This window comes from Brassica oleracea, chromosome C4 (genome assembly GCF_000695525.1).
Source record: "Brassica oleracea var. oleracea cultivar TO1000 chromosome C4, BOL, whole genome shotgun sequence".
Classification (NCBI taxonomy): Eukaryota; Viridiplantae; Streptophyta; class Magnoliopsida; order Brassicales; family Brassicaceae; genus Brassica; species Brassica oleracea.
This window is the reverse complement of record NC_027751.1, coordinates 240,192-253,046: the sequence shown is the minus strand read 5'-3', so window position 1 is coordinate 253,046 and position 12,855 is coordinate 240,192. Positions and strand designations below refer to the sequence as shown.

Sequence of the window (12,855 nt, the reverse complement as noted above, 5' to 3'; positions counted from 1 at the left end):
CATCGTTTTAATTTTTTGTCAATTAATTTAGTAAAACTTCATAATACTCCCTAAATTGGTTGACTAACCACTATAAAATTGTTATTTGCTAGAGAAACAGGGACAACAAAAGTTCCAAACCTCTTTGAACTTCAACATATGTTGGTGAAGGATGCAACTATGCATTAAAACAGTATTTTCATACTTTTGAATTTTTCTCAATATTACGAAAATATTGAATTTTCGGTAAATGCTCTATTTACTAAAGCCTATGATCTTTAGTGTTGTTTTAAGATTTCTAAACACATTGTAATTTTTTATAAATATATATTAAACTCTCTTTCATGGTACATGGGCATCGTTTTTATTTTTTGTCAATTAATTTAGTAAAACTTCATAATAATCCCTAAATTGGTGGATTGACCACTATAAAATTGTTATTTGCTAGAGAAATGGAGACAACAAAAGTTCCAAACATCTTTGAACTTCATCATATGTTGGTGAAGGATGCAACAATGCATTAAAACAGGATTTTCATATTTTTGAACTTTTCTCAGAATCTAAGGGTTTACCCCCTACGAAAATATTGAATTTTCGGAAAATGCTCTATATACTGAAGCCTATGATCTTTAGTGTTGTTTTAAAATTTCTAAACACATTCTAAATTTTTATTAATGTATATTAAACTCACTTTCATGGTACATGGACATCGTTTTAATTTTTCTGTCAATTAATTTACTAAAACTTCATAACAGTCCCTAAATTGGTGGACTACTCACTATAAAATCAGTATATGCTAGAGAAACGGAACAACAAAAATTCCAAACCTCTTTAAACTTCATCATATGTGGTGAATGATGCAACTATGCATTAAAACAGTATTTTCATATTTTTGAATTTTTCTCTATATTGGTTAACCCCTACGAAAATATTGAATTTTCAGTTAATGCTCTATATACTGAATCCTATGATTTTTAGTGTTGTTTTATAATTTCTAAACACATTCTATATTTGTATTAATGTATAGTAAACTCTCATTCATGGTACATGGACATCGTTTTAATTTTTTGTCAATTAATTTAGTAAAACTTTATAACAATCCCTAAATTGGTGGACTATCCACTATAAAATCGTTATTTGGTAGAGAAACGGAGACAAAAAAAAAGTTTCAAACATCTTTGAACTTCATAATATGTTGGTTAAAGATGCAACTATGGATTAAAACATTATTTTTGAATTTTTGAATTTTTCTCAAAATCTATGGGTTAACTAACCCCTACGAAAATATTGATTTTTTGGTAAATGCCCTATATACTGAAGCCTATGATCTTTAGTGTTGTTTTAAAATTTCTAAACACATTCTAAATTTGTATTAATGTATATTATACTCTCTTTCATTGTACATAGGCATCATTTAATTTTTGTCGATTAATTTAATAAAACTTCATAATACTCTATATACTGAAGCTTATAATCTTTAGTGTTGATTTAAAATTTCTAAATATATTCTAAATTTGTACTAATGTATATTAAACTCTCTTTCATGGTACATGGGCATCGTTTTAATTTTTTTTAATTAATTTAGTAAAACATCATAATACTCCCTAAATTGGTGGACTAACCACTATAAAATCGTTATTTGCTAGAGAAACGGAGACAACAAAAGTTACAAACCTCTTTGAATTTCATCATATGTTGGTGAAGGATTCAAATATGCATTAAAACAGTATTTTCACATTTTTGAATTTTTTCTCTAAATCTACGGGTTTATTAACCCCTATGAAAATATTGAATTTTCGGTAAATGTTCTATATACTGAAGCCTATGATCTTTAGTGTTATTTTAAAATATCAAAACACATTCTAAATTTGTATTAATGTTACTAATGTATATTAAATTCTCTTTCATGGTACATGGGCATCGTTTTAATTTTTTTGTCAATTAATTTAGTAAAACTTCATAATAATCCCTAAATTGGTGGACTAACCACTATAAAATCGTTATTTACTAGAGAAACGGAGAAAACAAATGTTTCAAACCTCTTTGAACTTCATTATATGTTGGTGAAGGATTCAACTATGCATTAAAACAGTATTTTCACATTTTTGATTTTTTTTCAAAATCTATGTGTAAATCCTTACGTTGGTGAAAATACTGAGGTTTGAAACTTTTGTTGTCTTTGTTTCTCTAAAAAATAGCGTTGTTATAGTTCTTAGTCCACCAATTTAGGGAGTATTATGAAGTTTTACAAAGTTTATTGACAAAAAAAATAAAATGATGCTCATGTACCATGAAAGAGAGTTTAATATACATTAATACAAACTAGGTGTCTTCTTGCACCATGTGCAGTAAAAAAATTTAAAATATTTTTTAACAGATAAATAGAAATTATATTTTAAAATAAAATTTGATTAATATTGTAAATTTTCTTTTTTGTATCAATATTTTGATATAAATTTGATTTAATTATACATAAAAATTATATTTAAGAATATGCATGTATATATTTGAAATTATAATCTTAGATAGATTTTTCTATCTATTTATTTTAATTAAATATATTAAATAAATTTGTAAAAGTTGCAGAATTACCTAAAATTAAAATTAAACAATATTTATAAAATTTGTAGATATATAGGAAAATAATGATTTTACGATTAAATTTTTATAATTTTCTAAAAAAGTTGTATAATTTTCTAAAAAAGTTGTATACATTTTTGAAAATTTTAGTAATAAAATTGTTTAATATAAAAATATATAGTTAAATTATATTTTGAAATTTATAATGTCATATTTGAATATATTTATTTTAATGATGATTTATGAGTTATTCCCATATTCTAAAAAAAATTCCAAAAATATAAATTGACATTAAATGTAATATATGAGTTATTACCATATTTTAAAAAGTTTACCAAAAATATAAATTAACATTAAATGCAATTGTCCATGTCATATTAAGCTATAAGACATGTCATCAATTTTAGTAGCTATGTCATATTTGTTTTGTAAAATTGATTGTATAAAAGACATGTGGCAAAATCACATCGCAAATATAGTCTAGGGGATATAGAATGTGTTTAGAAATTTAAAACAACACAAAAGATCATAGGCTTCAGTATATAGAGCATTTACCGAAAAACATTTTTCGTAGGGGTTAACACATAGATTTTGAAAAAAAATTAAAAACACGAAAATTAAATACCATTTTAATGTATAGCTGCATCCTTAAATATTAAAGAACTTGAATTGTTGGCATGCAACGTGGACATAAATATGGTCGTAGTGACAAAATGAAATAAGGGTATATATGTAATTTAAACTTGAACCAAAAGTAAAGAAACCCTATCAGTTGAGCTATATATAATGGCAAAACCCTAAGAAACACTTCCTTTTGACTCAGCCGCCCGTTTGAGAGACCACATCATTTGGAGTTGCAGCACAGGAGGACGACGATGGTAGATCTCTCTCTTCGCTCTTTTTCGTTTGTTTATACGTTCTATTGATTGATAGGGATCTTGTAGTAGTTTAATTCCATGGTAGAAATCAACCGAATAGATCTCAATTCGTATTATGGTATGAGCCATTTTAACATTCTCCTAGATGCTTTCGCTTGAACATACATACGGTGAAGACTAGCATTACTGACCTGCTTAGATTTTGCGGATTGTTAGATTTGGTGTAAGATTAAAGAGCTAATGAATGCATCTCGAACTTCATTTGATCTGATCTGACGACGCCTCGATTTTGGTTGTTAGGCCCCCAAGAAAGGAGTGAAGGTAGCTGCCAAGAAAAAGACGGAGAAAGTAACCAACCCTCTATTTGAGAGGAGGCCTAAGCAATTTGGTATCGGTGGTGCTTTGCCTCCCAAGAAGGACTTGACTCGCTACATCAAATGGCCAAAGTCAATCCGTCTCCAAAGGCAGAAGCGTATCCTTAAACAGAGGCTCAAGGTTCCTCCGGCTTTGAACCAGTTCACCAAGACCCTTGACAAGAACCTTGCAACCCAGCTTTTCAAGGTTCTGATGAAGTACAGGCCAGAGGACAAGGCTGCAAAGAAGGATCGTCTTCTGAAAAAGGCTCAAGCCGAGGCTGAGGGAAAGCCTTCTGAATCCAAGAAGCCCATTGTCGTCAAGTATGGTCTCAACCACGTCACTTACCTCATCGAGCAGAACAAGGCGCAGCTTGTTGTCATTGCTCACGATGTTGACCCCATCGAGCTGGTCGTCTGGTTGCCTGCTCTTTGCAGAAAGATGGAAGTGCCTTACTGCATTGTCAAAGGCAAATCTCGTCTTGGAACGGTATATTTATTATATGACTCTCCATAGGTTTTACCTTTCATAATCATCCTACACTCTTAACCCTGATTTATCTTCTCATATCCAGGTCGTTCACCAGAAGACTGCTGCTTGCTTGTGTTTGACCACTGTTAAGAACGAGGACAAGCTAGAGTTCAGCAAGATCCTTGAGGCCATCAAGGTAAATTAGCTTCTTCCGTTGACAAAAGAATAATGGTGAATTGCAGAAAACATTTTTACTAAATTATGATGTTTAACTTTTGTTTTTTTGGGTGTGCAGGCAAACTTCAACGACAAGTACGAGGAGTACAGGAAGAAATGGGGAGGAGGCATCATGGGATCCAAATCTCAGGCGAAGACAAAGGCCAAGGAAAGGGTTCTTGCAAAGGAGGCTGCCCAGAGGATGAACTAAGAAGGGATCTATTCTTCTTATTGTGCGTGTCTGGTGAATCTCATTTGCTGAGATTCCTCGTAAAACTTGATAGAAGTTTTTTTGTTTAGCTGTTAGGAACTCTTGTTTTCTTTTATGGATGTTTTGCAATTTCTTCAGACCGTTTCCATCTTCTTGAAGCTTAATTATCTTTTTGGTCTCTCTGCCAATTTTAAACTTGTTTGGTGGTTATTTTGACATCAAATCCCTTGGGTAAATAAAAAAAAAAACTCAAATAGAAGATTAAAAAGACTCCCAAAATTAACCAAGTCAAATGAATCTTTGGACAAAAGAAAATAAATGGGCTCGAATCCGATAGATAATGGTATTGACTCTTGGGCTTTGACAAAGAGGTTAACAACTTGGGCCTGGTTCTTTTAATTTAATCTTGTTAAAATTTACCCAAGTTCCTGCAAGGTTAGAAGTAATTAGGAAATTGACCCTTTGATTTTAATTTATCGTGTCAGAAGTTTAGACATAGCGATATTGAGAGAGAGAGAGAGAGAGAGATTCAAAGGGGCTGAATAGATTTGGAGGGAATCTGTGTTGTTGTAAGGAGGAGATGGAAGTGACGACAGATCGAAGCAGCAGCAAAGACGCAGAGCTTGAGCTCTACACCATCCCTGCTCAATCCAGTATGTCTCCTTCAACTCTTTATATATCTCTCGTTCGAAGAACATCGTTATAGATCTTTCTATTTTGCTATTGATAATGAGGGATTTGTATGTTTAATGGTTGGTGATAGGTTGGTTCGTATGGGATGATATACACGAAATCGAGAGACGCGAGTTTACCGAGTTCTTCAGTGAGAGCTCTATCACTCGAACCCCAAAGGTCTACAAGGAGTACCGAGATTTCATCATCAACAAGTACAGAGAAGACACCTCTCGCAGGCTCACCTTCACCAGCATCCGCAAGTACCTCATCGGCGATGTCAATTTGCTACGGAAAGTGTTTCTCTTCCTTGAAAAATGGGGTTTGATTAATTTCCTCCAGAAAAATGATGATCTGGTGGTGGAGGAGAGTGAAGCTAAGATCGAACAAGGGACCACCCCCGCTGGGATTCGAGTTACTTCTACCCCTAATTCGACGAGGCCTGTTATAGCACCTCCCCTTGTTGAGGAAAGAGCTGAGCCTGCCCTCACATTTCCCCCATTGACCTCTTATTCAAATGTTTTCAAGAAGCCTGCATTGTTTTGTGCGCATTGTGGACAACCTTGTCCTTCTCATTCTGCTGCTTTCTATGAACATAACAACAAGGTGTGTTTTTTTGTTTGTTTATGGATTGGCTTTGTCTTTTCTTTCTTAACATACAAGATGTTGGGCAGAGTAATGTCAACTTATGCGAAAAATGTTTCAAGAATGGAGACTATGGGGGGAACAATTCCGCAGATGATTTTAAGCTGAGTCTGAGTTCTGCTACAGCTGCGTGGACCGAGGAAGAGACCCTCCTCTTGCTTGAATCTGTGCTCAAACATGGAGACGATTGGGAACTCGTTGCACAAAGTGTTTCTACCAAGTCTAGACTTGACTGTATCTCCAAGCTCATTGAGCTCCCGTTTGGAGAGTTTCTGATGGGTTCTGCCTCCGGAAGACTCAGATCGGATGAACACCTTTCGTCTCCATCCAATCTTGTGGAAGAGATGAAAACTGACGGACAAGAACACAAGGAAACAGAGACGAGGGAAGAAAACGAAGAAGACGAGCCTCCAGCAAAAAGGAAACGTGCTGCAATGATGTCAGATGGTGATACTTCACTTATGAAACAGGTTAATAAATAGTTTGCCTTGTGTTTCATCTATTACTCAATTGTAGTGAAATTGAGTGGAATCACTCAATTTCAAAAAAGAGATAAAAACATCTTTGAATATTTGTGCAACAGGTCGCAGCAATGGCATGCAAAGTTGGTCCATCTATCACAACCGCTGCTGCAAAAGCTGCAATTGCAGCTCTTTGTGATGAAGCCTCTTGTCCTAAAGATATTTTCGAGACAACCGGTGATTACAAAAACTCTGCAGCTGACAGGTTTGATTCTCCAACCCTGGCTTCTCTTGTCGTTGCCTGGTCTAATGTAAAACTTTCGACATTTCACAGATCTGTTGGAGACAGAGATACATCAGATATTGAGGAACAAGAAGAAGAGAAAGGTAACTTCTATTATCCAATTGGTGTTACCCGGTTTATAATGAAAAGCTCAAGACGTTTTTAGATTTTATAATACTTATTAATAACTATGCAGAGGGGCTTGAGGACCTACCCGTAGGTTTAAGGATGAGAGTGTCAGTGGCAACAGCTCTTGGAGCTGCGGCTGCTCACGCAAAAATACTGGCTGATCAAGAAGAAAGAGAGATGGAATTGTTAGTTGCGAGTGTAATTGACCAACAGGTAGCTAGGTTGCTTAGTTCGAACAGAAGATTATATGTTGTGTGTCTCTTTCCACCCCGTGTCTTGTGTCTAATCTTGACCCCAGTCCTTCTGTTTTAATTGAAATGCAGCTGAAGAAGATGAAGAGCAAGTTGAAGTTTCTGGAGCAGTTGGAAGTGATAATGGATGCAGAAGAGAAAGTGATGGAGGGTGCAAAGGATACAATTCTCCAAGAGAGGATTAGCGTTTTGCAAAGCGCGTTTAGTGGCGGTATTACCAAACGTTGGGATCATACGTACATGAAATAAAGAATGATCCTTCTAATTAATGTAGATCAAGGATTTGTTAGTCCGTAGGAGGATTGATGGTTGAGAGATTAAAGATGGACTTGTTTGTTTTCACTTTTGGCCTTTTTTTTTTTTTGATGGTGTCTCCTTGTTATTACATGTATGAGTTATGGGAATGACTTTTTTGAGGTTGTTTGCTCATAACTAATCTCGATAGTGTGGAGGAAACCAAAGAAACTAGGGTAAAGAAAAAATTGAAGGTTTAAAAATGGGTGTGAGGTCCGACGATCTCTACTACATGGACCAGAAACACTCAATCAACACCAAGCCAAAGTAATGGAGAGACAAAAAAAGGTAATTGACTGTATACTCCAGTTGGTAAAAGGTGAAAAAGAGGGAGAGTTTACCAGATCAGAGACAAACTGGAAACTCCTTGTCTGCTTGCCATCTCCATAAACAGTCAATGGCTCTTTAATTTCTTAATGCCTGCAACATTCAATTACGTAATCCTTCACTTAAGTACATATCATATCTAAAAAAGAAAAAGCCTGTTGTTACCTGGGCAACGAAGTTGCTAACGACACGACCGTCATCAATACACATCCTAGGCCAGTAAGTATTGAAGATCCGAGCTATCCTAACCTCAACATTGGCGCCTCTGTGGTAGTCCATAGCCAACGTCTCCGCCGTACGCTTCCCTTCGTCGTAACAACTCCGAACACCTGTTCCATTTGTGCAATTCATAAAGCCTCAATGCATGAATCAATAAGAAGTAGAAAGAAGGGAAGTGTGTAGTAGTAATATACCAATGGGATTAACGTTGCCCCAGTAAGTCTCAACCTGAGGGTGCTGCAGGGGATCACCGTATACCTACCTCACTCGTACTCGTCAGCAGGAACCTCGCTCCCACTCTCTTCAACGTCCCCACCACGTTCGTCTTTATCGTCTTCACCGGATTGAACTTGTAGTGAACCGGAGAAGCGGGGCAGGCGAGATGGTAGATCTGGTCAACCTCGAGAAGGATGGGCTCGACGACGTCGTGCCTGATGAGCTCGAAGTTAGGGTTACCGAAATGGTGCATCACGTTCTCTTTACTCCCCGTGAAGAAGTTATCCACCACTATCACTATATAAGGAAACAAGGAAATAACAACATCCACGATAGTTAAACCTGTCAAGTACAGAACCACTAAACCAAATAATATTTACTTGTTTGATGCCCCTAAACTTTATATATATCATTTAAACCAGGGCCGACTCTGTCTAGGATTCAAAATGAGTAATTTACGGTTTTAGCGAAACTAGAATATATCATGCTTATCGTGCGCAAGGCTCTTTTTCTGTATCAATAAAAATAAATAGTGAATAATATCAGACTTAAAAAAAAAAAACTTGGTGGGCAAGGCTATTTCTCTGTATTAATGGGAGATCATTAGTTCTCTCTCTCTTGGCTTTTTTTTTTGGTTTAACAGCACTCACTCATATGTCTTTGTTTCTCAGCCGTCTTGGAGTGAGAAGATCCTCCTCCGTTTCTCTTCTTCTTCTTCTTCTCTCTAACGCCTTCTCAACTAATTCCTTGCGGCAAACCCCTCCTTGTTCCATCATGGGCGCTATTCCTAGTGAAAACGGTCTAGGAACACTCTCAGTTGCCTATGCTAATCTACCTTCCTGGAGTCTAGTGGACAAGTTTATACCTATGGAGTTGGTGTTTAACGGTTATGATGATGAAAAAACCCTAACGATAGGGGCATCTCATGGGTGGATAGCTACTCTGAAGGAAGATGGAATCCTGCGTCTCGTAGACGATCTAAACCCTGTGGCATCCGGTGCAAATCCGAAACGTATCCCTCTGCCTCCTCTTGTGACTCTTCCTCATTGCCAAACCAATATCATCACCAACGTGTCAATGTCATCATCTCATCCAGAGGATGATGAGGACTGTGTCGTGGCTGTCAAGTTCTTAGGACCTCAGCTCAGCTTTTGCAAACCAGCTGGTCAGAGTAAACCGGAGTGGACCAACATTAAGATCGAAAATCCTTGCTTCTTCTCCTCCTCCCGTGTCATGTATTCCGAGAAAGACAACATGTTTCGCATTCTCGGATCTGGAGGCCACCTCATCGGGTCATGGCCACACGTGAGCTTATGGATTCGTGCTTCACGATCGAGCACTTGGTTGAGTCAAGACCCACCGGTGAGACTTTCTTGGTTAAGCAGTACAAGAAGACAGCCAAGAACGAGGAAGGTGTTGACATAATGAAAACAGAATTTTTAATGGTGTTCAAGCTAGACGATGAAGGAAACGCTGTCTACACTCAAGACATGGGAGATCTCGCCATGTTCCTCTCCATGTCTGAACCTTTCTGTGTCCCTGCTTCTTTCTTTCCTGGCAGCATGTACCGTAACAACGTTATCATCTATGATTATGATGAAATGGGAATTGTGGATGTGTCTGACATCCCCTTCTATCTCCATAGTGTAAGTGGTCCACATAGTGTCCCTTATCAGATTCCACCTCAAGATATCGAAAATTGTTTTGCGTGTTTTCTTTGGAGAAATCCCTCCCTAGAGACTATTTACTTTTGAACTATATATCCAAATTCCTTTGAAATTAGTTTGATCTTACGAATCTTGTGATAAGATGAAGCATCTCTCTGAGTTTTGTCGACATTCTATTGCCAATTAATCGATCGAGAATTAGCGTTTTGTCTTTGTCTTCATGTTTTCATGTTGTATACCAATCATGTTATACCATGTTGTGTTCCTTTATGGGAAAATATATTCTGAAAAAAGCCAAAATAAGAATTTTGTTTTTTTTCATAACTTCTATAAATGAGAAAATAATACTGACGAACTATATTTTCTAGTCCTGTCGAACCCCTTTGTGTCTGTATGAATATCTGACCGCGCGGAATCTCCATAGCCAATATCTAACACTAAAGGGTGTAAACTTCAATATATAAAGTATTTACCGGAAAAAACTCAAATTCGTAGGGGGTTAACCTTCAGATTTTGAGAAAAAACCAGAAATATGAAAATCTTGCTTTATGGAATAGTTTCATCCTAAAGTCACATAGAATGAATGTCAAAGAGGTTTGGAATCTTTATTGTGTATGTTTCTCTAGAAAATAGAGATTTCATGTTACTCCACTGATTTAGCGAATATATGAAGTTTTATTAAATTAACAGTTAAAAAATTAAAGACAATACTCAAGTAACATGAAAGAGAATTTATAGTACATTAATACAAATTTATAATGTGGTTAGAAATTTTTAAAACAACACTAAACAGAGAAAACTTCATTATATAGAGCATTTACCGAAAATCAAATTTCCTATGGGTGTTAACCTTCAGATTTTGAGAAAACTTCAAAAATTATAACAATCTTGTTTTATTGCATAGTTGCATCCTGAACTGACATAGGATTATGGTCAAAGATGTTTGAAATTTTTTTTGGGTCCATTTCTTTAGAGAATATATATTTCATAGTGGTTAGTGCACTGATTTAGGCAATATATGAAGTTGTATTAAATTAACTGTAAAAACATTAGAGACGATACTCATGTACCATGAAATAGAGTTTAGAATACATTAATACAAATGTAGAATGTGGTTAGAAATTTTTAAATAACACTAAAGAGTGTAAACATCATTATATAGAACATTTACCGAAAACTTTCGTAGGGGTTAACCTTCAGATTTAGAGAAAAACTCAAACATTATAACAATATTTTTTTATTGCATAAATGCAATCTGTACTGACTTAGGATGATGGTCAAAAATGTTTGAAATCTTTATTTTTGTGTCTGTTTCTCTAGAGAATATATATTTTATAGTGGTTATTCTACTGATTTACGAAGTATATTGAGTTTTATTAAATTAATTGTTATAATTTTGAGCAATATTTATGTATCATGAAAGAGAGTTTAACATACATTAATACAAATGTATAATGTGGTTATTAATTTATATACTACATTGATGACTGCAAATTAATATATAGAGCACTTACCGAAAAACTAAATTTCGTAGGGGTTAACCTTCAGATTTTAATAAAAATTCAAAAATATGACAATATTACTTTATGGAATAGTTGCATCTTGAAGTGACATAGGATGATAGTCAAAAAGGTTTAGAAAAAAATTTTATGTCCGTTTTTTTTAGAGAATAGAGATGTAGTAGTGGTTAGTCATTTCATTTGGGCAATATATGAAGTTTTATTAAATTAATTGTTAAACAATTAAAGACAATATTCATCTACCTTGAAAGAGAGTTTAGAATACATTAATGTAAATGTATAATGTGGTTAAAAAATTTTAAACAACACTAAAATTGTAACCTTCATTATATATAGATTTACCGAAAATCAAATTTCGTATGGGTGTTAACCTTCAGATTTTGAGAAAAATTCAAAAATTATGATATCTTGTTTTACTGCATAGTTGCATCCTGAACTGACATAGAATGATGGTCAAAGATGTTTGAAATTTTTTTTGGGTCCATTTCTTTAGAGAATATATGTCATAGTGGTTAGTGCAATGATTTAGGCAATATATGAAGTTGTATTAAATTAACTGTAAAAACATTAGAGACGATACTCATGTACCATGAAATAGAGTTTAGAATACATTAATACAAAATATGGTTATAAATTTTTAAACAACACTAAAGAGTGTAAACTTCATTATATAGAGAATTTACTGAAAACTTTCGTTGGGGTTAACTTTCAGATTTAGAGAAATATTCAAAAATTATAACAATCTTTTTTTATTGCATAAATGGATTCTGTACTGACATAGGATGATGGCCAAAAAGGTTTGAAATCTTCTTCTTCTTTTTTGTGTTTGTTTCTCTAGAGAATATATATTTTATAGTGGTTATTATACCACTGAGTTACGAAGTATATTGAGTTTTATTAAATTAATTGTTAAAATTTTGAGCGATATTTTTGTACCATGAAAAAGAGTTTAGCATACATTAATAGAAATGTATAATGTGGTTATAAATTTATATACTACACTGAAGACTGTAATTTTCAATATATAGAGCACTTACCGAAAAACTAAATTTCGTAGAGGTTAACCTTCAGATTTTAATAAAAATTCAAAAATATGACAATCTTGCTTTATGGAATAGTTGCATCCTGAAGTGACATAGGATGATGGTCAAAGAGGTTTAGAAAAATTTTCGTGTCCGTTTTTCTAGAGAATAGATATGTCATAGTGTTAGTCATTCATTTGGGCTAAATATGAAGTTTTATTAAATTAATTGTTAAAAAATTAAAGAAAATATTCATGTACCTTTAAAGAGAGTTTATAATACATTAATATAAATGTATAATGTGGTTAGAAATTTTTAAACAACACTAAAAATTGCAACCTTCATTATATAAGGAAATTACCGAAAACTCAATTTTGTAGGGGTTAAACCTTCAGATTTTGAGAAAAAATAAAAAAAAAATGACAATCTTATTTTATTGCATAAGTGCATCCTGAACTGA

General features: G+C 34.3%; 4 protein-coding genes across 4 annotated transcripts; 3 read left to right on the top strand and 1 right to left on the bottom strand.

The window, feature by feature from the left end:
- Positions 1–3,250: 3,250 nt before the first annotated feature.
- On the top strand, positions 3,251–4,869 carry LOC106342222 (60S ribosomal protein L7a-1). The gene is made up of 4 exons (XM_013781090.1): positions 3,251–3,437; positions 3,738–4,280; positions 4,366–4,458; positions 4,558–4,869. Exons 1-4 carry the CDS (start codon positions 3,435–3,437, stop codon positions 4,687–4,689), a joined length of 771 nt encoding a protein of 256 aa, XP_013636544.1. The 5' UTR covers positions 3,251–3,434; the 3' UTR covers positions 4,690–4,869.
- Positions 4,870–5,155: 286 nt separating this feature from the next.
- LOC106342221 (SWI/SNF complex subunit SWI3A) lies at positions 5,156–7,546 on the top strand. The gene is made up of 7 exons (XM_013781089.1): positions 5,156–5,342; positions 5,453–5,967; positions 6,036–6,476; positions 6,590–6,732; positions 6,802–6,854; positions 6,947–7,092; positions 7,203–7,546. Exons 1-7 carry the CDS (start codon positions 5,270–5,272, stop codon positions 7,377–7,379), a joined length of 1,548 nt encoding a protein of 515 aa, XP_013636543.1. The 5' UTR covers positions 5,156–5,269; the 3' UTR covers positions 7,380–7,546.
- Positions 7,547–7,680: 134 nt separating this feature from the next.
- LOC106342224 (UDP-glucuronic acid decarboxylase 4) lies at positions 7,681–8,920 on the bottom strand. Its single transcript, XM_013781093.1, is given in 5 exon segments — positions 7,681–7,844; positions 7,917–8,080; positions 8,165–8,231; positions 8,233–8,483; positions 8,837–8,920. Coding segments are annotated over 5 exon segments (501 nt in total). The 5' UTR covers positions 8,841–8,920; the 3' UTR covers positions 7,681–7,829.
- LOC106342223 lies at positions 8,683–9,789 on the top strand. The gene has a single exon (XM_013781092.1). The coding sequence runs from the start codon at positions 8,841–8,843 to the stop codon at positions 9,609–9,611; it is 771 nt and encodes a 256-aa protein (XP_013636546.1). The 5' UTR covers positions 8,683–8,840; the 3' UTR covers positions 9,612–9,789.
- The last annotated feature ends 3,066 nt before the right edge of the window (positions 9,790–12,855 follow it).